Raw genomic sequence first — 22,061 nt, 5'->3', positions numbered from 1 at the left:
GGACTTCGGTTCTCGCCTCTAGGAGGAAGCTTTTAGAGACGGCCAATGTGTGGGCCAAGGAGGTTCTTCTCGTCTCTCAGAAGGCAGATTCAACTCGGACTAGCATCAACAGCGTCGTGACAACAGCAGGAAGGTCAAAATTTAATAGCAAGTGTTGTCTACTCAGTTCCTCGTACAAAGAAACCCACGTGGCTCTGCTAATGGGACACAGTGATCTGTTTCATCAGGAAGGAAAGATGATAACCTTTGTTTTTGTCTGGCATCCTAGGATTCGTGGACACAAACTAACACAATCAGACACGGTTTGTTCACAGAACTATCAAACACCACACCTGGATATCAAGGTGGAATGGAGGGTGACAGGTAGACTTTTACCACACTTCCCAGTAGCGACTGGGAAGCAACTGATTTCCCAAGCGGAGCTGAGAAACACATCATTAGGAGGACTGACTCAAACACCGAGGCAGCAAGATTCTAACACCATTTATTCCTTTGTTTTCAGGCGTCCCCCGCTCCCCTCTTTTTAAAAGGGAGGGCAGCTCTATTTTTAATATAACTTAGGGTAGGATGATAGGACTCAGCTCTCTGAATGATGCAAAAGGACACAGATCTGCCTAGAATACTTTTGTATTTCAACAGGGGGCTGTGCGCAGCCGCACTTCCTGGCAAACTAAGAAACCAGTGGAAGTGAACCATGAACAGACTGTCGGTGGCAGTCACTTTTCCTCCATCAGGCCCATGAGATCGGCTTCTATCCCCTTTTCACTCAGCTCATCCAAACTGTAGTATCGGTGAATGATCTTCTTGGCGGTGACCACCACGACTCGGAGCCCGTGGGTGTCTTGGCCCAGCTGGCATCCAATGGCCGACGACACTACCATGTCGAGGTTCTGGTAGGTGCCTCCGGCATTCCGGTGGTAGTGGCCTGAGAACACAGCTGTGACACCTGCGGGGGAGGGAACAAGACATTAGGGGGCCAAGGATTTCCATTTTGGGAATTTGCGGGCTCCGCGAGGGCCTTCCTTCTGAGACCAGTATGGTATGTTGTGAAATCAAATGCATTAATATCACTCAGGGCATAATAAGCAAGGAGACTCCAAATGTGACATCCAGGATCCTCTGAGGGATAAGTCATCGATACAACATCTTAACACATTTGTCGTAAGTAGTACAAGGAAGGGCTAGGGAGCGAGAAGAGAGGATACAGGGACTGATTTCGGGTGAGATACGGAAAACAGAAGGAAATATTCTGAGGCCTGCGTAAACAGCCATCTGATGGGAGTTAAAGGTCTACAAAGAACGACGTTCCTGGAGCTCTAATCAAGACAGCACAGCAAGCTCTGCACTTAAGGTAACTCCTCCACTCCATACTCGAGAGCCGTGATGGCTAAAATCTACACGAGAAAACCGAAGGACAGAAGTCGCCTCGGAATAAAAACCAACAGCTCCATGCATGAGAAACAAGGCAGAAAGGCAGGGTAATGAGCAGGATCACGGTGCTGCTGTGAGCAAAGCTCCTGGAGGGTGAGAGAGGCTGAAAGCAATGTCTGTGACAGAAGGAAATAAAGGCCGGCCCCTGCTTGAAAGAGGGCAGGCATGGGAACCTGTGTTTGTGGAAAGGGGATGCAGGAAACCCGGCCGCCTGCTGCCTGGGGCCAGGGCTGCGGTAGGCAGGGGTTTCTTACAAGTCCTCTAGAAAATAAGAGAGAACCAATTTATAATGTTTGCTCATCTCCCGTGATTAGTGCTCTGAGGGTGGCTCATTTTCAACTGCCGACGTGATGTCACTGCCCCGACCAGGGAGGGGATGGCTGGTAGCATGCTGTTCTATAGTGCTTCTGCTACAGACACAGAAGCCGCGAGCTGCCTAGCCAGCAGGGTAATGGCAACACGTAGCAAGAAAATTAGAAAATAATCAGGTTTCAGTACTTATTACCACTGCTTTTTAATATAATTTATTTAATGGTGATTTTGTAGAATTTAATGTTTACTATGGTTGTTTCACAAGGAGCTCACAACATTCCTTAAAATTTAGTAACTGGTTTTCATGAACTGGGCAGGAACTGTCTCCGGCAGAGCACTGGGTGAGAGCTGGTAGCGATCTGTGGGTCTAGGAATGAAGGACAGACACAGGCTCAAGTCTAGAAAATGAGACATGTTTTCTCAGTGTTACTGTGGGCAAGGGCACTCAAGCTCTACTCTAAGACCTGGCCCCGGGGAGGGGTTGGGGTGAAGGAGACCCAAACCACTAGACAAAGAGAAGTTATTCAAGACAGAAAGTGAAGGAAAAACCAAAGCTGAAATCACCTCTTACTCAAATGAATCTGAAATAATAATAATAATAATAATAAAACAACACCAACACCTTGTGAAGAAATCTCATACTAACTAAGTCTACAGACTCAATCAGGAATATGAATTCACGCCAGGTGAAATGAAGGATATAAAATTGCCTGTAAAGTATTTAAAATGACTATGTTTAGGGCATCAGGAAGTCCTTAATAAAATCTGATATCTATAAAAAAAGAACCAGGTGTTATGAAACAAAACAGGCACAATTTCAATGCGAATAACTGGTAGGGAAAGCTGAGAAACAGTGGCCATTAAAGATAGCCATTAAAATGGAACACAAAGACAACTCTCAATAAATGGGATAAATTCTAAACTGGACACTAATCAGAGAGGAAATCAGTGAATTAAAAGACAGAATGGAGGCACTGAACCAACCAAAAGACAACATGGAGACTCAGACATAAGCAATAAGAACATGTGGTTCAAAGAACCCAAAGAATGGATAAAGACGTATCAATGGATGCTTCAGAGGAGGTCCAACAGGAGAAAGGAGGAAATAATAGTAGGAGTAACTTGAAGAAACAACTCCTGGAGATTTTCCAAAACGAAGGAATATTTGGGCCTTCAGATACAAAGTACTAGGTAGGATAAATAATAATCAATTTGTACTGATATATATATATATCATGGTGATATTGTGGAGCATCCAACAACAACAAAAACCCTAAAAAGATATGGCAAAAATACTATAAAGGAATGAAAATTAGACATCAGGCCCCCCAGCAGTAACAGAATGAAAGAGTAATGCCTTCCAGTGCTAAGGGCAAGCGACTGTGAACCTCCAATTTTATACCCAGCTAAACCATCATTCAAGTTAAAGGGCAAAAGAAATATCTGCTGGGGCATATGCAGACGAAGAGTTTACTACTTCCAAACCTTTGCTGAAAGAATGATTACAAGATATGGTTCAGCAAGGAGAGGATGAACTATTAAAAAACGCTGATGTGCTAACACTGATAAAAATATTTTGGTAAATTTATTAACTATTGATTATCTTTGAAAACCTCTATTTTTTATTTTTTATTTTTTAAAAAGATTATTTATTTATTTATTTGACAGAGATCGCAAGTAGGCAGAGAGGCAGGCAGAGAGAGAGAGGAGGAAGCAGGCTCCCCACGGAGCAGAGAGCCCGATGCGGGACTCGATCCCAGGACCTGGGATCATGACCTGAGCCGAAGGCAGAGGCTTTTAACCCACTGAGCCACCCAGGTGCCCCGAAAACCTCTATTTTTTAAATGTAAAACTAGAGCTCAAGAACATCAAGATGGGAAGGTCAATGGATAATTAAATCCCATAAAAGCTACTGTCACGTTTGGAGGGGAGATGAAAACAATGAAAATAATTATATTTTGCTAGAAAAAAATGCATAATTAAACATGCTTCTTAAAAATGTTTGGGCACAAGCAACTAAATTAAAAAGAGGCAAATTGTACTTCACCAAAATTTTAAACTTTTGTGCATTAAAGAACACCATCAACAATATGAAAAGATAACCCATGGAATGGGAGAGAATATCTGCAAATCATGTATCTGATAAAGGTCGAACATCCAGAAAATATGAAGAGATGAATATGAAAAATATTCAATGTCACTAACCATTAGTCCAACGAAAATCAAAACGATAATGAGATTTCACTTCATCTCCACTAATTCATCTCCACTAAGATGGTTATCATCAAAAAGATGGAAAATAACAAAGATTCACAGGGATTTGGAGACAGAACCCGTGTGGAGGGCTAGTGGAAATGTAAAATGGGGCAGCCATTCTGGAAAACACTTTGGTGTTTCCTTAAAGTGCTACACATATAGCGACTGGTGACTCGGCAGTTCCACGACTAGGCATCTACTCAGGAGAAGGAAAACACACGGCCACATACAAACCTGTGTGTGGCTGTTCACAACAGCATTATTCATAGCAGCCAAAAGAGCGGAAACAACCTAAAATGTCCATCTGAACTGATGAATGAACAAAATGGGGCCCATCCCTATGATGGAAGCTGATGCAGCTGTCAAAAGGACTGAAGAGCACTGACAACGTGCGCTGACGTGGACTGACCTCGAAAACCTCACGCTTAGTGAGAGAAGTCGGATGCAAAGGGCCTAACACTGTAGGATTCCATTTATAGGAACTGTCTGTCCGGAGTAGGGAAATGCAGAGACGGAAAGATTATTGCTTGTCAGGGGCTGAGGGAGGTAGGGGACAAGGGGTGGCTTGCTAGGAAGGAAGCAGTAGTGGCTGCTAATGGGTATATTAAAACCACTGAATTTTATACTCAGCCCCAGGAACTTCTTTCAAGATATGTCTACAAAGGCAAAGGAAACAAAAGTGAAAATGAACCTTTGGGACTTCATCAAGATCAAAAGCTTCTGCATAACAAAGTAAACAGTCAACAAAACAAAGAGGCAACCCACGGAATGTACTGTATCTGCAAATGACAGTACAGACAAAAGGCTGATATCCAGGATCTATAAAGAACTTCTCAAACTCAACACACACAAAACTGATAATCATGTCAAAAAATGGACAGAAGACATGAACAGACACTTCTCCAATGAAGACATACAAATGGCTATCAGACACATGAAAAAATGTTCATCATCACTAGCCATCAGGGAGATTCAAATTAAAACCACATTGAGATAACACCTTACACCAATTAGAATTGCCAAAATTAGCAAGACAGGAAACAACGTGTGTTGGAGAGGAGGTGGAGAATGGGAACCCTCTTACACTATTGGTGGGAATGTAAGTTGGTGCAGCCACTTTGGAGAACAGTGTGGAGATTCCTTAAGAAATTAAAAATAGAACTTCCCTATGACCTTGCAATTGCACTACTGGGTATTTATCCCAAAGATACAGATATAGTAAATAGAAGGGCCATCTGTACCCCAATGTTTATGGCAGCAATGGCTACAGTCGCCAAAGTATGGAAAGAACCAAGATGCCCTTCAATGGACGAATGGATAAGGAAGATGTGGTCCATATATACTATGCGGAGTTTTATGCCTCCATCAAAAAGGATGAATACCCAACTTTCGTTATCAACATGAATGGAACTGGAAGGGATTATGCTGAATGAAAGAAGTCAAGCAGAGAGAGTCAATTACCATATGGTTTCACTTATTTGTGGAGCGTAACAAATAACATGGAGGACATAGGGAGATGGAGAAAAGAAGGGAGTTGAGGGAAAATGGAAGGGGAGATGAACCATGAGAGACTATGGACTCTGAAAAACAATCTGAGGGTTTTGAAGGGGTGGGGGGGTGGGAGGTTGGGGGACCCAGGTGGTGGGTATTAGAGAGGGCTCATATGGCATGGAGCACTGGGTGTGGTGCATAAACAACGAATTCTGTTACGGTGAAAAGAAATTAATAAAAAAAAACAAACAGAAGTAGTGGAAAAATATAGTGAATACCCAAAAGCTATAGAAAAGTCATTCAATAAATAATCAATATTTGAAAAAAAATGCAAATTTTATGGTATAGCTCAATTAAAAAAAAAAAAGCAAAAAAAAAAAAAAAAAAACCCCACAAAAACGGGAAGGGGAGGAGGCCAGAATAACCTATGTGGTAGAGATCAGAGGTGGAGACATCAGCACAAACTCATATTTACCTTAATACCAAGTTAAAGACAGAGAAAGACCCAGGGAAACATTTACAGATGTGTACAGACACAGGTTAGTATGCAGACCCATATCCTCGCTCAGTCCACTGTCAGTACCAAGAAGCAAGGGCACACGCAGGCCATGAGCACCCCCAGTGTCCAGATCTTGGTTTCTAATACCATTCTCCAGTAAAAGGCTCCTTGGAGACCTGGCTGACTGTGGGGCTGGGGTGGGAAATATACAAGATGAGCCTGGAGCATCTTGATGGGCCAGAAAGGGAGGAAATGCTCAAACACTTGCACTGATAGGGGTGTGTCAGAGGGACACAGAAATCAACCCACAGCCAAACCTTAATAACTGAAGCACCAAAATAAACTAGTGTTGAATGATAACCCAAAGTATAAAAAATAAATCCACGAGTCCATATTTCTGAGAAACTCTCACAGCGCAGAGACCAAGGAGGTGGGATGCCTCAGTCAGGTGTGCTATGCTGGGGGGGACCCCAGAGCAGAAAAAGGACATTAGGTAAGAAGCAAAGGAACCAGATTATGCACTTTTGTTGATTAAAGTGTGTCAGTATCAGTTCATTACTTGCAGCAAATGTACCATACTGGTGTAAGACACTATTAACAGGGGAATCTAGGGGCAGGGTATATGGGAAGTCTCTGTATTGTCTTTGTAATTTTTATGCGGATTTGAAATTGTTCTAAAATTAAAAAAAAAAAAAAAGTATGGATAATTTCCAAAAGAACTGAAATGGAATATGTAGCTTTCAATCAGCAAAGAGGCAGGACGGGGGGGTGGGGTGAGTGGGAATTAGAATGACTACAACAAACAAAAAAAAAATCAAACACGAAATTTTAAAAAGGCCCTGACACCAAACGCTGGATCTGGGGCCGAGAAACCGGATGGCTCCTGCAATGCCAGTGGGAATTCCTCAAAAAACTAAACTTACATTTACTGTATGACCTGGGAACAGAACTCCTGGACATTTATCCCAGAGAAATGAAAACTTAGGTTCAAATATCTGTACGTGGATTTAACAGCCAGGAATGGGAGGCAACATGAAGTTCTTCAGTGGGGTCTACAGTGACACGGTGGTCTATCCATGCCATGGAAAACCACCCAACAAAAAAGGGACGACCGAATGATGCGGACAACTGGAAGAGATTTCAAGGACATGACACCCATTTGAAAAAGCCAAACCCCAAAGGTTTCATCCTGTAGGATTCCATTTATGTAGCATGCCCGAAATGAGGAAATTCTAGATACGGCTGCTAGGAGTCAGGCATGGTGGTGGCGGGGGTCGGGGGTGGGAAGGGCTATAGGAGGCCGGCAGGAGGGATCCCCGTGGCGATGGACTGGTTTGCATTTGATGAGGAGTCAAATGTACGTGTGCTGCGTCTGGGGGCATAGAGGCCGGGTACGGCGTTCACTGAGCCGCTGGTGGTGATGGTCATTTACGGGAGGTCTGGATAAATCGCAGCAGGTGTGTTTTTAAAAAGTGGTAGAGGTGGGCGCCTGGGTGGCTCAGTGGATTGGGCCGCTGCCTTTGGCTCAGGTCATGATCTCAGGGTCCTGGGATCGAGTCCCGCGTCGGGCTCTCTGCTCAGCAGGGAGCCTGCTTCCTCCTCTCTCTCTCTCTGCCTGCCTCTCTGCCTACTTGTGATCTCTCTCTGTCAAATAAATAAATAAATAAATAAATAAATAAAAAAAAAAGTGGTAGAGGTTACGTAACATGAGGTTACGAAAGTATTGTGTGGTCCTGGCTTTGTAAAGCAAAGACAGCGTATGCTCAAGAAGGTGTGTGCACATGTGTCTGAAGCCCCCCCCAGCTGAACTCGGATACATGCCCACTGCTCCTACTGGTGATTTCATGGGGAATGTGGGGGTCCTCTTTTGTACTGTGGTATAATGCTATCAGCGGTCATGGACACAAGCATCAAGGTGCTGTGAAGAGCGTGGAAGGGACGTGCCAGATGGACGGGGGTGGCGGGGAGAAGGTACAGAATGGCGGTGCCACCATGCCAGGGCCCGAGCTGGGCGGGTCAGCAGCTTGCAGCTGACACCCCGGGATGGACGCCCGAATGGTCTTCATCACAGCTGGCGAGCTGAACAGCCCTGACCACACAGACCAGAGGACCGTGGAAGTTGACTGGTTCCTCCAAGGCCTTCCTGGGGTTTCAGAGCTTCACGGCTGGTGCCACTGGAGGCTCAGTGGGAGCCTGTGCGTTAGACGGGCCTCGGGGACGTCCTTGTGGCCAGACAGAAGTCACTTAGTATTGTTATTATTTTGTTGTGTACTAGATTATATGCATGGAATTTGGCTCTTTATGCCTAATTCATAGTTGCGAACTAATATTCTGGAAGGAATGTTTGGCAATTTTGAAAATGGCTCGCATTAGCCGTAATTAGCTGTAAAAACTCATTTATGTCCAAATTTCACGCCATATTTATAGGCGTCCGTAGAGACAGGGGCATTAATGGGGCTCTTCAAGTGACCTGCAGAACTTTCAAAGCGGATCTCGGGGGACCCGGGACAGCTGCGCTGGTCCACCGTGTGCCTGCTATCCATCTTCCCCCCCCAAACCTCTCAGGGCTCACCGTTTATTGTTAATGTCCCAAGTCACAGCAAGTGTGACCAAACGAGGACTGTGGATTAACAAGGAGACCTAAGAGGACCAGCAATAAAGATGAAAGAGAGCGGGGCCACTGTATTCAGGATGGGCTCCCCTCCGGCAAGAGAGCTCCGCTCGTCCCCACCATTACACTCAGGAACGTAATTACGTCTTGGGATCCTGAGCAAGACCCTGTGGAATGGCCATGGAGTAAGTGTACTAAGGGACGGTCAAACAGAGGAGGGTACGAATAACTCTCCGTTCTGCGGGGTTCTAGGGCGGAGTTCGGGGCTCTGGGCTATTCCTGGCGGGCCCAGTGAAAACCGAAACCCGAGGGATGAGACTTGCGGAGGGACATGAGGGAGCCTCTTCCCGGGCTGGAGCCAGAGCCAGAGCCAGAGCCAGAGCCAGAGCCAGAGCAGCCTGGTGGCTGACAGCGGGAGCCTCTACGCCCACCTCCTGGGACGTCCAGCAGTTCTGAACCACGCTTCTGTCCTCCAAGTCCTCCCGCAAGTAGGGGCAGTACTGAGGCAGCGGGGAATGGGGATGGCTTGGAAGGGGGACAGAGGTAGAAGCTTGGGACTTTCCAAGCACCATCTCGCTGAATCCTCCCAACGGAGACTCGAATCATCTGTTTTACAGATGAGAAAACCGAGGCCGGGAGAGGAAACAAAGTTATGCATCTGGAAAACTCACCCAAGGGCTGAACTGGCCTTACAGACTCTGGCTCTGTCCTTTGGGGGCCTCGGGCAGGCCGATGCCCTCTGTGGGCACCTCCTCCCTTGTGAGATGAATAATGATTAACACCTGTCTCACGGATGGCAGAGAGGTCTGAAGGAGAGCACAGAACTGGGCAGCAAGCACCCAGTACCCAGCACCCAGCACCCAGCACCCAGCAGGTGCTCATCAACCCTCAGGTCTTCCTCCTGGCATTGCCCGAAGCCGACTGCTGGAGGGAAGACAGACACCAGGGGTGGACCCGGCGATGCAGTCTCTGCCCAGGTTACAATCCTGCCCCTTTCACGCTGACAGGGCACGAGGACCCATCTCTGCTTTCTATGAGGTTTTGATGGGGACGCATTGATTTGCAACTCAATGCAGGTAAGGAATGCATTAATAAACTACGGTTTCCCTGACGGGGGATTGATTTTAGCACTGTTTTCAAGAGTTGTGCAGAATTTCCATTCTGGCTGTTCATCAGTCATCTGGGGCCGACATGCCTCTACGGTTCCTTAATTGAGTATTACGTATAGATTGTTTCTGAATTATGAACCGCTGTAAGGAGATGACAAGCATCTTCTTAAATTACCCCCAGAAGAATTCCCAAGCCAAAGACAGCCCATGTGCATCAACAGAGGACCGCGTCTGTGGCGTGAGCATCGTATTTATTCCTCCACGGTATCAAGTCATAAAGATGCTCTGAAAGCTATTTTTGAGCTGTCTTGATTCAAATTCATTTCGAATCAATCAGAGGATGGCAATGCAATCTCCATATAACTTAATATTCTAATACTGGAAGCTTGCTTCAAATCAATCAGGAAATCGGGAGGGGACCCCAGTGCAATTTTAATATTAAAAACTGGCTTCCTTAATGGGCTAGTGTTACTTAAGCCTGGAGAGTGCACACAAATTTGAATTGGGCCGCTTTTGTTTTTACCCTGAGTATACATTTATGAAAATGGTGTGCACCTTCACATTGTCAGCTGTGACAGTGACACCTGGGTTGTAAATCATGAGTCACTCAATTTATTCTGCTTCAATGGTAAGGGGGAAAAAAAAAAACATGACTCATAAAAAAAAAAACAACAAAAACTGGTGCGAACGGAGAAAAAACAGGTACAAATAATCCATGTTGCAGGTAAAGAAATTCGCAGGCAGGTCGTGGAGAGGCGGGTCCCTAAGACGGCGGTCCCTGCCAGCAGCTCCAAAATCAGGGTACAGCCCACATGACTCATTAAGTAAGAGGTTCTTTACTATTGGGTTAGGGCTTTGAGTTGGTTGCCACAGAGAGGTTAAGGGACTTGCCTGGGGTCACACAGCGAGGATTTGTACCTGGATCAGGCTGACTCTATCCATTACCTTAGAGGTACAAAGTGTCAAGGATCACGACACTGCAGGGCCAGTAAGAAGGCCTCCTGGAGGGGGTGGCTTTGACCTAAGGGACACCCTGCACTTCTACCCGTTCTGTGTTCACATCTGCCTTGGGTCTTGGAGCAGGGTAGTCTTCTTGTGGTAGTAATAATGATAACAAGTGATATTTATGGAGTGTTCACTATCAGACACTGTTCTGAAGAACAACACATCACAGGTTTTTAAATCATGTGAGCCCTTCCATTTCCCTATGAAGAAGGCATAGTTACTAGCCCAGTTTGGCAGATGAGGAAAACAGACATAGACACATTCCATGTTTGCCCCGCTTGGCCCCTCCCTGGCAGGACTGCAATCAGAGCCCAGGGGTCTGGCCCCTGAGTCGGTGCTCTTAACCAAACCCCTGCCAAGTGGAGGGAAAGTGAAAGCCCAGGAGAGACGGGCCACGTGAGTGAAGAAAGTCACCATCAGACAGCGCCTGCTGACCCACCACCACCCACGGGCAGCCCCTGGTCCTTCTCTGTGCTTCTGAATCCTCTCCAGACGTGTGACATGGGAGAAATTCTTCTGCGAGTTCTCCAGGGGAGCGCGTGGCCGTACCAGGATTCCAGATCAGAGTCGACTCAGCTGGAGGGCAGGGGGGCCAGACTGACTGGCCAGAATGGAGACAAGCGAGGGGCCAGGCGCAAGCCTGCATCCTCCTCCTCCTCATGGTGGGGGCCTCCAAGCACCCCATCACTGCCAGTTTTAGCCTTTCACCAATTCAAACCTTCCCATTCCCAAATTCCCATTAACTTAAGTGGGGTCTTAAAGACATTTTCATGGAACTTCTCTCAAGGACGGCTTGTAACCTAACTGACCTAGGATCTACAAACATTCTCTGTAAGGGGTCAGAAAGTAAATCTTTTAAAGCCACGCTATCTCCGTGAGCTACTCAACTCTGCCTTCCTTCATAGCATGAGGGCAGCCATCATACACAGTTATGTAAACCTGTGGGCACGGCTGCGATCCAATAAAACTTTATTAACAAAAAAGAGAGGAGGGCCACCTCCAGTAATTGCAGGAAAAAAAAAAATCTTAAAAAAAAAACAAAAACATTTGGGTGCTCAAAATTCAGCCACAGTTTCTCAATTCTTCAAAAACTAGAAGTTTCTTTCTGTACTTCTCACAAGTAAAACAGTAATGTGTAGTCTGTAAAACTATGAATGCCATTCTGACCAGGGGTAACAAGTGTATCTGCCCAACAGAGAACAATGCTCTGATGAACTCAAAATTGTTCCATAAACAATTACTCAACTATAAAATAATTCAAAGCATTTGTACCAATGGTCAGAAAGAGAATTCTGTATTTACTTGAAATTAAAAGTGTCTACATCCTTTCATCTAAAAAAGTAACTCTGGCCACCTGGGTGGCTCAGTGGGTTAAGCCGCTGCCTTCGGCTCAGGTCATGATCTCAGGGTCCTGGGATCGAGTCCCACATCGGGCTCTCTGCTCAGCAGGGGAGCCTGCTTCCCCCTCTCTCTCTCTGCCTGCTTCTCTGCCTGCTTGTGATCTCTCTCTGTCAAATAAATAAATAAAATCTTTAAAAAAAATAAAATTAAAAAAAAAACTCTGATCTAAAACATTAAAAAAAAAAAAAACCATGTGCTGACAGTTTTTGCTTAAAATTAAATGTCTAATGGGCTTATAGAGTTAACACATGTACCAATAAGAGAGAGTATAAAATTCAACCACCATACAGTTTACACTCAATAAATATAAATCTACATTGCTGAATTAACGTTCTAGTTGCCCTTTTTTTTTTTTTTTAATTTATTTGACAGAGAGACAGAGATCACAAGCAGGCAGAGAGGCAGGCAGAGAGAGGGAGAAGAAGTCTCCCAGCTGAGCAGAGAGCCCAATACAGGACTCGATCCCAGGTCCCTGAGATCATGACCTGAGCTGAAGGCAGAGGCTTTAACCCACTGAGCCACCCAGGCGCCCTCTAGTTGTCCTTTACAAAGACGATGTGAAATGGAAAGGGCTCTGAGGTGGTCCTGCTCAAGAGAAACAGAATGTGAGCCTCTTGGGTAATTTTAAACCTCCTAGTAGCTACCTTTAAAAAAGGAAACAGTGAGAGGTGAAATTAGTTTTAGTTATGTGTTTTAACTCACTATTTAAAATATTATTTCAACATATAATCATATATAAAATATTACCAATTTTACATTATTTTCACACCAAGTCTGGAAAATCCAGTGTGTATTTTATACTTCGAGCCCATGTCAGTCTGGACCAGCCACATGTAACGGCTACACGGATCAGAGCCATTCTGGAGTGGGGCAGATGTGGAAATCCAATCCCAGCATTGGCTCTTTGTAACTGTAAGGCCTTAGTTTCACTATCTGAAAAATGGGAGATAGACACAGCTACCTTGCTGCTCTTTGGAAACAGCTATACTGTGCCTGGCACACAGTAGGCTCCTAATGAATGAAAGCCATTATAATATCAATTGTAAATCACTGATCATTTCTTTAACAGAAGCACTGTATTATTAATATCATACTACAAACACAAGGCCCTTTTGCAGAGCAAAATTAACCACACCACGTCAAACAAAGAAGGTAGCTCTAGGTTCAACACTTTCCACATTTTACAAGGAAGCTGAACTGCTTCTGGGTCAAAGAATACCTCCATTTTTTTGGTACGGCATCAAGTATAATTAAAGAAGCATAAACTTCATATATTTGGTCAATTGTAACACATGTACACACCCAGAAACCATCACCAAATCAAGATCATGAACACATCCTACTATTCCCGAAAGTTTCCTTGTGCTCCTTGGGAGTCACTCCCTTCCTCTATCTTGGCCCAGGCAACGTCTGGCCTGTCTCCTGTTGCTATAGATTAATACGGATTTCATATACTAAAATCATATAGTACGTGCTCTTTTTTGGCCTGCCTTCTTTCAGGTAGCACGATTTTGAGAGATTTTGAAATTTTTCATGAAAGAATCATGAAGGCATGATTTTCAAAAATTCCCCCATATTACTGGATGTGTCAAGAGTTCACCTTTTTTATTGCTAAAGTAATATTTCATTGTAATGGATACCCTGTAATTTGTTTACCCGTTCGACGGCTGATGGGCCCTGGGGTTATTTCCAGAATTGCCTCAGCACGTGTGATGAAAAGTGATTAACCATATATGTTTGGGTTTATTTCTAAACTCAATTTCCTGTTCCATTAATTTGTTTACCTTTTAATACCAAATATTAGCTTTGATCACTGGAGGTTTACAGTTGGTTGTGAAATCAGGTAGGGTAGGTCTTTCAACTCTGTTCTTCTTTTTCAAAATCATTTTGCAATTAGGTAACTTACATTTCCACAGAAATTTTAGAATCAGCCTATAGTTTCTTCCCAAAATAAAACTACAGGAATTTTGATGGGGATTATGTTGAATCTATAGATCAATTTGGGGAAAATGCCGCATTAACAACAGTCTTCCAATCCATGAACATGGTCTATCTTTCCATTTACTTAGATCTTTAATTAACGTCAGCACTGTTTTATAGTTTTTAGGGCAAAAGCCTTACATGTCCTTTGTGATTCCTTGGTATTTTATGTTTTTTGTTGCTATTGCAAATTCATTTAGTTTTACAATTTCATTTGCAAGTGTTTACTGGTGGTATATAAAAATATACTTGACTTGTGTCTATTAACCTGATACTCTGAGATCTTGCTAAATTCATTTATGCTAGTAATTGTTTTGTAGATTCCTGGGATTCTCTAAGTTAATAATCATCTCATCTGCAAATAGGGACAGTTTTATTTCTTCTTTTCTGATTGTTATGCTTTTTCTTGCACTTTGTAATGACTGGAACCTCCAATATGCTGTTACAAAGGATGGTGAAAACAGACAAGGTCTCCTTTTTCCTGATCTCAGGGGGAAAATTTAGTCTTCCATATTCCCAAAGTTTAGACTTTGGATCTGACTGTGAAATTATCTTTAAGGAAAGAGAGCAATTAAAATTCCCACCAAGGGTGTGAGAGTTTGGTCACTGAAATTTCATTCCTTGGTGATCTAATGAGGCAGAACCTTTCAAAGATTAAAAGGGAGACTGTCCAGAACAACACATTTATCCAGAATAACTGCTCTCCTTTCTCGTTGTTGTTGCTGTTGTTGTTTTTTAATCATGCTGGATAATCCTTGTCCTCTAACTCTTAACTAAGCCCTTGCACACAATTTATGCTGGTGGCTGCTGTTGGTGTCCCTGCTAGGCCACTTTCCATGCTGGTGCACCCAGATGCTGCTGGGAGGGTTGGCTGCTAACTGCTCACAGCCTCGCTGCTCCCGAGACCCGAACAACTGAACCAACACACACCAATGTATGAATGACACGTGAATGCAGAAGGTCAGCCCCGAGACTGTGTAGCAGAGGACTCCTATTCTACAAAATATCCCAAACAGATAGGCACATCTACGGCAAGAGAAAGTAGATTTCTAGGGCAGGGAGGGAGGAATGGGGAGTGGCTGCAGAATGGTGCAGGATTTCTTTATAGCGTCACACACATGTTCTAAAATTGACCGTGGCAGTGCATGCACAGCTCTGTGAACAGACTGAAAACTGCTGAACTGTACACTTTGAATAAGTGAACTGTATGGTATGTCGGTGGTGATGGTTTGTCAATAAAGCTGTTATGGTGCAGTGGGGGAGGGAAAGAAAGGGAATGAGGACCCTCATAGTAATAGCTCCCATGTTCCGAAGCTCTGCGATGGGCCAGGCAGGCACTGTAAACCAGGCTCGTTGTGTGCATTACTTTTAATTTTTCCACGCCTCTAATGGATTATTGTATGTATGGGTTGGGAGGATGTGGCCCCTCTGCCTCAAGGTTGGACGTGTGTGTGGTGTGATTCGTGCTGTGGAGGTCTGGCGGGATCAGGCTGAAATCCTGAGCACATACCCTTGCTTATTAGCTTTGTTCCTGGCCCTGTCCTGTGTCCTCACTTCCCTGCTCCAGGGAGCCTCCCTCAGACACTGACCTAAGCAGGTCCTACGGATCCAGACACCTCTATTACTCTGTGAGCCCCAAGGTCCCCCAAGGGTTCCTGGGGGCTGCCCTCTCCCACGGCCCCACCCCAAGGGCTCCTGCGGGCTGCCCTCTCCCACGGCCCCACCCACTTTACAAATAACAAAGGCTTTCTATTAAGAGCTGCTGCTTGTTCTTTCTGTGGTTTTAAAGTCTCCTCTCCACTCTTTATCTTTATTGTGCTTCTACCTTCCAAAGTAACGGGCCTCAGGAAAGCAGCTAAATGAGCTATGGTACACACAGCGCAGCTGGTGAGGGAAAGTCAGGCAGAGCTCCACGAACGGATATGGAATGACAGCCAGGAAAAATTATGTGAATGGAGTGCAAAAAGCCTACACAGTAGTCCTCCTTTTGTGTAAGAAGGGATAATAAAACAAACACACATGATGCATGCGGTGTACCCTCAAATAGATCAGAAAATATATATATATTTGCAATATCGCTCACAAATGATATGAAAAAAAATAAAGCAACTGGGATAAAACACCAGATAAATCTGGTAAAATGAATATAGGTGTTCTTTTTACTTGCAACTTTTCTATAAGCTTTGAAATATTTCTGAATAAGGTACTACTGAATTTCAGAAGAAAGAAAAGCAGGGATGCTTGCTGAAATAAGATCAGATGTTGTTTAAAAAAAAAAAATGAACTTTCTCTTCCCGTTTTAGTTCCGTGTGTATTGTCCAGATATCTTAAATTGTCTGTGCTAATAACATGGGTGTAAGATACAGTCTATAGCAATACATGTATGTAAAAATATGAACAATTTCACAAAAACAGGGTCTGCTATCTACAGATGTGCTAACTGCTTTTAGTCACTCAACACTATCTTTTCATTGTTCCGCTCAGAAGACACAGCTCTATCTCAGCACCACCCCATAAGCCCCGGAAAAAGTGTATTTCCAGTAGGTCAAAATCTAGGCTGTCAGATGATCGTTCGACATTAGGATGTCAGGTGGGTTCTGTGCCTTTCAGCTCTGCACACTGCTCGGGCACATGGAGAAACTGAGAGTTAGCAGAGCTTCTCAAAGAGCCCCGGGAACCTGGGAGGAAACCACTCCTGGAAGGAAGAAGTCTCATAGCCCACCACTCCAGGAGGAGCCCACCTCTATCTGTTTGCTCAGCAAGAGACTCCCAGGTAGAGGGAGCACCTGCCCTGGGCGCAGAGCTGCCTCGTCTCCGGCAGGAGCGGGGACCCAGTCTGCTGCTGGGGTGAGCGGCCCTGGACGGTTGGTGAGGACTTCATTACCGGGGGGCACAGGCGTTCCTGGACGGGGACGCTGCTGGAAGCCTGGGTTCGTGCCTCGGCCTCTCCTGGGGCCCTATGGAGCTCGCAAACATCTGGTTACCTCGGGCATCTGCCCAGACATCTGGTTCACGTGACGTGAAACATCTGGCTTGTCTGAGGATCCACAGCCTCCTCTTGGGATTCTTCCCTTTCTTCTCTCTTTTCTTTTGGATTGGGTAGGCATTAATGGCCCGGTTGGTGAACTGACCTTCACCCAAGGCCAACTCCTCCATACTCTATAACCACGAAAGATTTCTCTTTCTCTTTAACAAAATTTCCTCCCCTCAAGAAATTCTACTTTTCTTGGGGCGCCTGGGTGGCTCAGTGGGTTAAAGCCTCTGCCGTCAGCTCGGGTCATGATCTCAGGGTCCTGGGATCGAGCTCGGCATCAGGCTCTCTGCTCAGCGGGGAGACTGGTTCCTCCTCTCTCTCTCTGCCCGCCTCTCTGCCTACTTGTGATCTCTGTCTGTCAAATAAATAAAATCTTCAAAAAAAGAAAAAGAAATCACATTTTTCTTGCCTCCACTCCGTAACAATCAACAAAAATTATATTGTTCCCTGTTCCTCTTAATTGAAACTACAAGAAGGTTGGGAGGGGGGAATGGGACTATAATTCTCAATGGCACAGATGTGGCCCAGAGAGGACCAAGGCTGGGCATTTTCAGCTTTATCAGGACGGAAGTGGTTTGGCCACAAAAGCCCCGAAGAATTGCAGACAGGGAGAGCCGCCGGTCAGAGTCATTGTGCCAACACCCAGCGGAGACAAGGGGGACCCGGGTCCCATTTATAACATGATGTTTCCACTTCTGTCCACCGGACCCACTTAAGCCTTCTATAGGACACGAGCCTCCCCTGCCTTTGAGAGCCCCTGAGCTTGCACAATCCAGGGCAGGGAGCAGCTCTGCTGGGAAACCGCTCCTCTCGGAGGCCTGCAGGTGCCCAGCTGTCCACACAGCCAAAGCCTGGGGAGGGGGATGGGTGCAGTAGAGCCCCACTTCCTGCCTTGGGCTCCGGAATTAATGGTGCTCCTACAAAATTCAGGCTCACTTCCTATTTATCTACAGGGGAGGCCCTGTATGCTCAATGTTTTAATTTTTCCCCTTCCTGGTGACACAGAAATTCAAAACCTCTGTGGCATATGTGAGAAGAGGGCTGTTTTATTCATAGTAATAAATGGTTGGAAAAAAGTGGTGGCAGCTGGGGGTAAGGGTCAGGGGAGTGCGGGCTTGAACCACAGTCAGCTATTACCAAGCTGAGTGAGCGCAGCATATCCATCAACCTCCCTGAGCCTCAGTTTCCTCACGTGGAAGGTAGGATTAGTAACAATCACCCCCTGGTCACCATGAAGGTCGAGGGTGTCACTCAGAGCCACGGCCAAGGTTGTGTGGCAGGAATATATCCATGTTCAATAATTAATCCTTCCTCTCAGCCTTCTCTAAGCGTCTGATCAGAAGATCTTTTTTTTTTTTTTTTCATTTGCACAAATCACATCTTTTTCACTATTCATAATTTCCTCTTTATTTTTTAAGAGAAGATGGCAGGCTTGTGTGTGAGATGCAGCGTGGGGCACGCATTAAGGTTTCAATCCAGAATGGACAATTTTCTAGATTTCCAGTACCCAGCTTCCATGCCCTATCTTAAACACAGCTGTCAGGACAAGAGGCTCATTAAAAAGATTGTTTTGACTGACGGCATGTTCATGTATCAAACTGGAAATCCGTCCAAAAATACTTGAGGGAGGTAGACAGAGGTGGCAGTGAGCTGCTGAAGCGAGACGTTCTGCAGGGTGTCGGAGATGAAATGTACTAAGGAAAGAGGGCTCCAGCTTGGACTCTAGCCGGGGAGGTCTTGGAGGGGAGCTGTTGCCACTGAAATGTGATGACCTTTGAAAAGTCAGCTCACACTTCAGGAACCGGAGAAAGAAAGGCGGTAATGAGGCAGACTGCAGGACAGCACGTGCCCACCAGAGTGCTTTTCCACGAGCACCCGAGTCGGTTTGCTCTGGGCTCTGTCCACACTCCTGTCTTCCCAAGGGATGGCCACTGCCTCCACCTGACCTTGGCCACGCCACCTGTGATGATTCCAAGCGGTTTCCCAGCCTGAGTTCCTAGACTGCTGCAAACCCTCTCTCCTCCAGACTCACTCATTCCTCTCGCCCCCAAGGTCTGCTCCTCTGGTGGGCCTCCCTGGGCCAGTGCACCGGTCACCAGCTCAAGGATAGAGGCTGTACATCCCACTGCTTTTCTGTTAGAGCCCGCTCACGGCCTTTTCAGCTCCCCGCTCTCAGGACAGTCTCTGTGACTGCCCACTCTTCTCACCCTGCCCCCCCAGCTGCCCTACTTTCTACCCCCCGATGCATCAGGACAGCAGTCAGCTGTCAGTGGCCTGAACAAGTATACACTCATACCGACCTATGATTTATCCACCCCATATAAAGAAAGCAGAAGGTGGTCAGGATGGGTACAGATCTGCTCGAGGATTTCACCAAGAACGTTGGTTCCTTCTGTCTTTCTGCTCTGCGGTCCTCAGCTTGTAGCTTTGTCTTTAAGACTGCAAGGTGGCTGTAGGGCTTCCAGCCACTGTGTCCAAGTTCCAGGCAGGAACAAGAGAAAAGCACCAACCAAAAGCTTTGCAGGAAGCCCCACTTGCTAAGTCCCAGTGCTGGGACCAGTGGCCACACCAGGTGTAAGGGGGTCCGGAAAGGAGTGTTTCCAGCCTGACCTCCTGAACCAAACCTGGTAGGGAAAGAGAAAATGCATCCTGGGTAGACTGAGCAAGATTGTTCTCTCTAAAATGCAAAATTTGATGAAGAAAAAAGCCTTTCCATGCTTCTGTAACACCTTCTGTAACAGTGGCCTGGCTCCTGTTTCCTGCCATCGAACCACCCGAGTCTGGCTCTGCTCACGAGTGGCTTCAAGGCCGGCTCTGGCTCAGGCTCCGCCCCAGGTCTCGAATGCTGCCCATCCTGCCCATCCTGCCCACATCTGCCTGGTGCACTCCTATTCATCCTTCAAGACCCTGCCTGCTCCTCTCCTGGCCCTCCTCTCCCTGGCCCAGCCGAACCAAGCTGGTTCTCCTTCCTCCTCTGATTCTTGCACATTTGTCTACTTTTGTCCTGGGCTTCCTGGCTTCCCACCCTGGTGTCCCCCGACTGGTCCGTGAGGGCAGAGAGCAGATCTATTTAACTGGATATCCAGCCTCTGAATGAAGAGAATAGAACTGCTGCTCTATAAATGATGGTTGGCAGATGGATGGACAGATGGATGGACAGGCAGATGGACAGATGGACAGTGAATGAGTCTATGAAACTTGAGGCAACTCAGAAGCTCTATGCTGGTTCGTGCTGTGGAGGAAAAGCTGATCTCCTCATTTTGTCAATATTATCTAAGGCAAAGGGGAGTTCCAGGGCTTCCTGACACTACAAACGAATTACCAGGTTCCTTGTCGATGCAGGCCTGGTTATTGCTAACAAGAGGAGGATACAGAAATGAGCACTGATTCTGAATCTTGTCTGTTACTTAAATGCCACAGGACACAGTCCTCGGTCTCCCTGAACATCCGTTTCCTCAATTTTAAGAGGGGCAGATAATAGATCCCCTACGGAGTTGCCGCGAGTTTCAGAGATGATGTGTGTAACCCCCGCCCCCGCCCCCGGCACAGGCTTAGTGCAGAAGGGGAACACAGCGCTTTTCGGCAGTTTCTGAAATAAGACGTGAATATGGGATTCTTTTTTCCTGGCCGCAGGAGACAATGCTGGCTGCCTTCTGATAGCCATGCCCTTCCTTTTTGTCTTTGCTGAATAAAACCCCAATTTTGTTCTGGGAAATGTCAGGCTCTGGGAGGTCACAGTCTTCATCCCCACCGCCAGGATCAAGGCAGCTGTGGCAATCCTCCTTTTAAGGCCACCAGGATTATAGACTGGGAACAGGTCTGTGGCCCAGGTCTGGCTATGGAACTGTGGGAAGACATTTGCTAGGGTCCTGGGAAAGGTTTTATTTCTTTAAAAAAAAAAAACACCCTGTCAATTCTGAGCATCAAATCCAGGATTGTGGTAGCCACGTGAGAAGGGGCGGCGAGCGGAATCACATCAAGAACCTGATCCCGGAGCTGGCCTGGCTGAGAGCCTGAACGTGCCTCGGCTTCTAGGACACGAGAGGTAAGTTTCCTTATTCTCTGCACTGGGCGAGTTGAGTTTCCTGTTATAGCCAACAAGAACTAATATTACCCTAAGCATTTTTAGAACAGTAGCTCTCCTTTTGGGGTGACCAATAATCCACTTTTAAACGCTACATAAACTAGCTTGTGGAAGCTCTTACAAAATAATGGACTTCTTGACTTCTTCACTTGCTCTCCGACAGGTTCCAGGATGGTTCCTCGATAGGGCGGGACTCCATTAGAGCACTATCTTGTCCGTGACCTTCTCAACATCCCTTCTCTGGCTTGTGAAATTGCTTTCCCAAGCATCACGCATTCAGCGGGACGGGACGGAGGTGTGGACCCAAGGCCATGGTGTGGCAAAGAAGAGGGGCCAGTGTGGCTCGGTCACCTCGGGCCGTGTCTGTCTGACGACTCAGAAGCCATCTGGAAGTGAGAAACAGGCGACACACACTGGGGGCACGTGTGTGTCATCCCAAGACCCAGACACGGTCAGTCAAACACAAAGAAGGAAAATCTCCCCCTCCCTTAGATTTCGAGCTTTGCACATTTAAGATAAATTGTGGAAAATGCTAAATGGCATAATTCTGAAACAAACCAATGGCTCTGTAACTATTATCCTTAAATGTAAGTGTCAGTGGTGATCGATCTTAAGCACCTGGACCACGGGCTGGAAAACTACAGCCAACTGTCTGTTCTCCCAGAAGATGTATGCAGTAAGAAAGCTTCTTCGCTTTTTACACGCCTCTAGGTAGGTTTACATAAGCACCTATGTAATACGCTTAATTTTGCCTCCTTGCCCACGGAGTCTATTAGTATGTACTATCTGGCCATTTACAGAAACCGTCTGCCAACCCCAACCTAGATGTCATTGTAGAGATTCTTTTT

The 22,061-nt window shown here is 45.9% G+C and overlaps 1 protein-coding gene across 4 annotated transcripts in view; it reads right to left on the bottom strand.

Annotated features, from left to right (window-relative positions):
* Positions 1-468: 468 nt before the first annotated feature.
* The window catches only part of CPPED1 (calcineurin like phosphoesterase domain containing 1), a 99,971-nt gene continuing 78,378 nt past the window's right edge, over positions 469-22,061 (bottom strand). For all 4 annotated transcript variants that reach the window (XM_059154691.1, XM_059154690.1, XM_059154688.1 and 1 more), the window contains one exon: positions 469-946. In XM_059154691.1, the coding sequence (XP_059010674.1) occupies positions 717-946 (230 nt within the window). In that variant the 3' untranslated portion in view covers positions 469-716. The remainder of the gene's footprint in view (positions 947-22,061) is intronic.

This window comes from Mustela lutreola, chromosome 17 (assembly GCF_030435805.1).
Source record: "Mustela lutreola isolate mMusLut2 chromosome 17, mMusLut2.pri, whole genome shotgun sequence".
Classification (NCBI taxonomy): Eukaryota; Metazoa; Chordata; class Mammalia; order Carnivora; family Mustelidae; genus Mustela; species Mustela lutreola.
The sequence above is the reverse complement of the archived record's forward strand: the minus strand, read 5'-3'. Positions and strand labels throughout refer to the sequence as shown.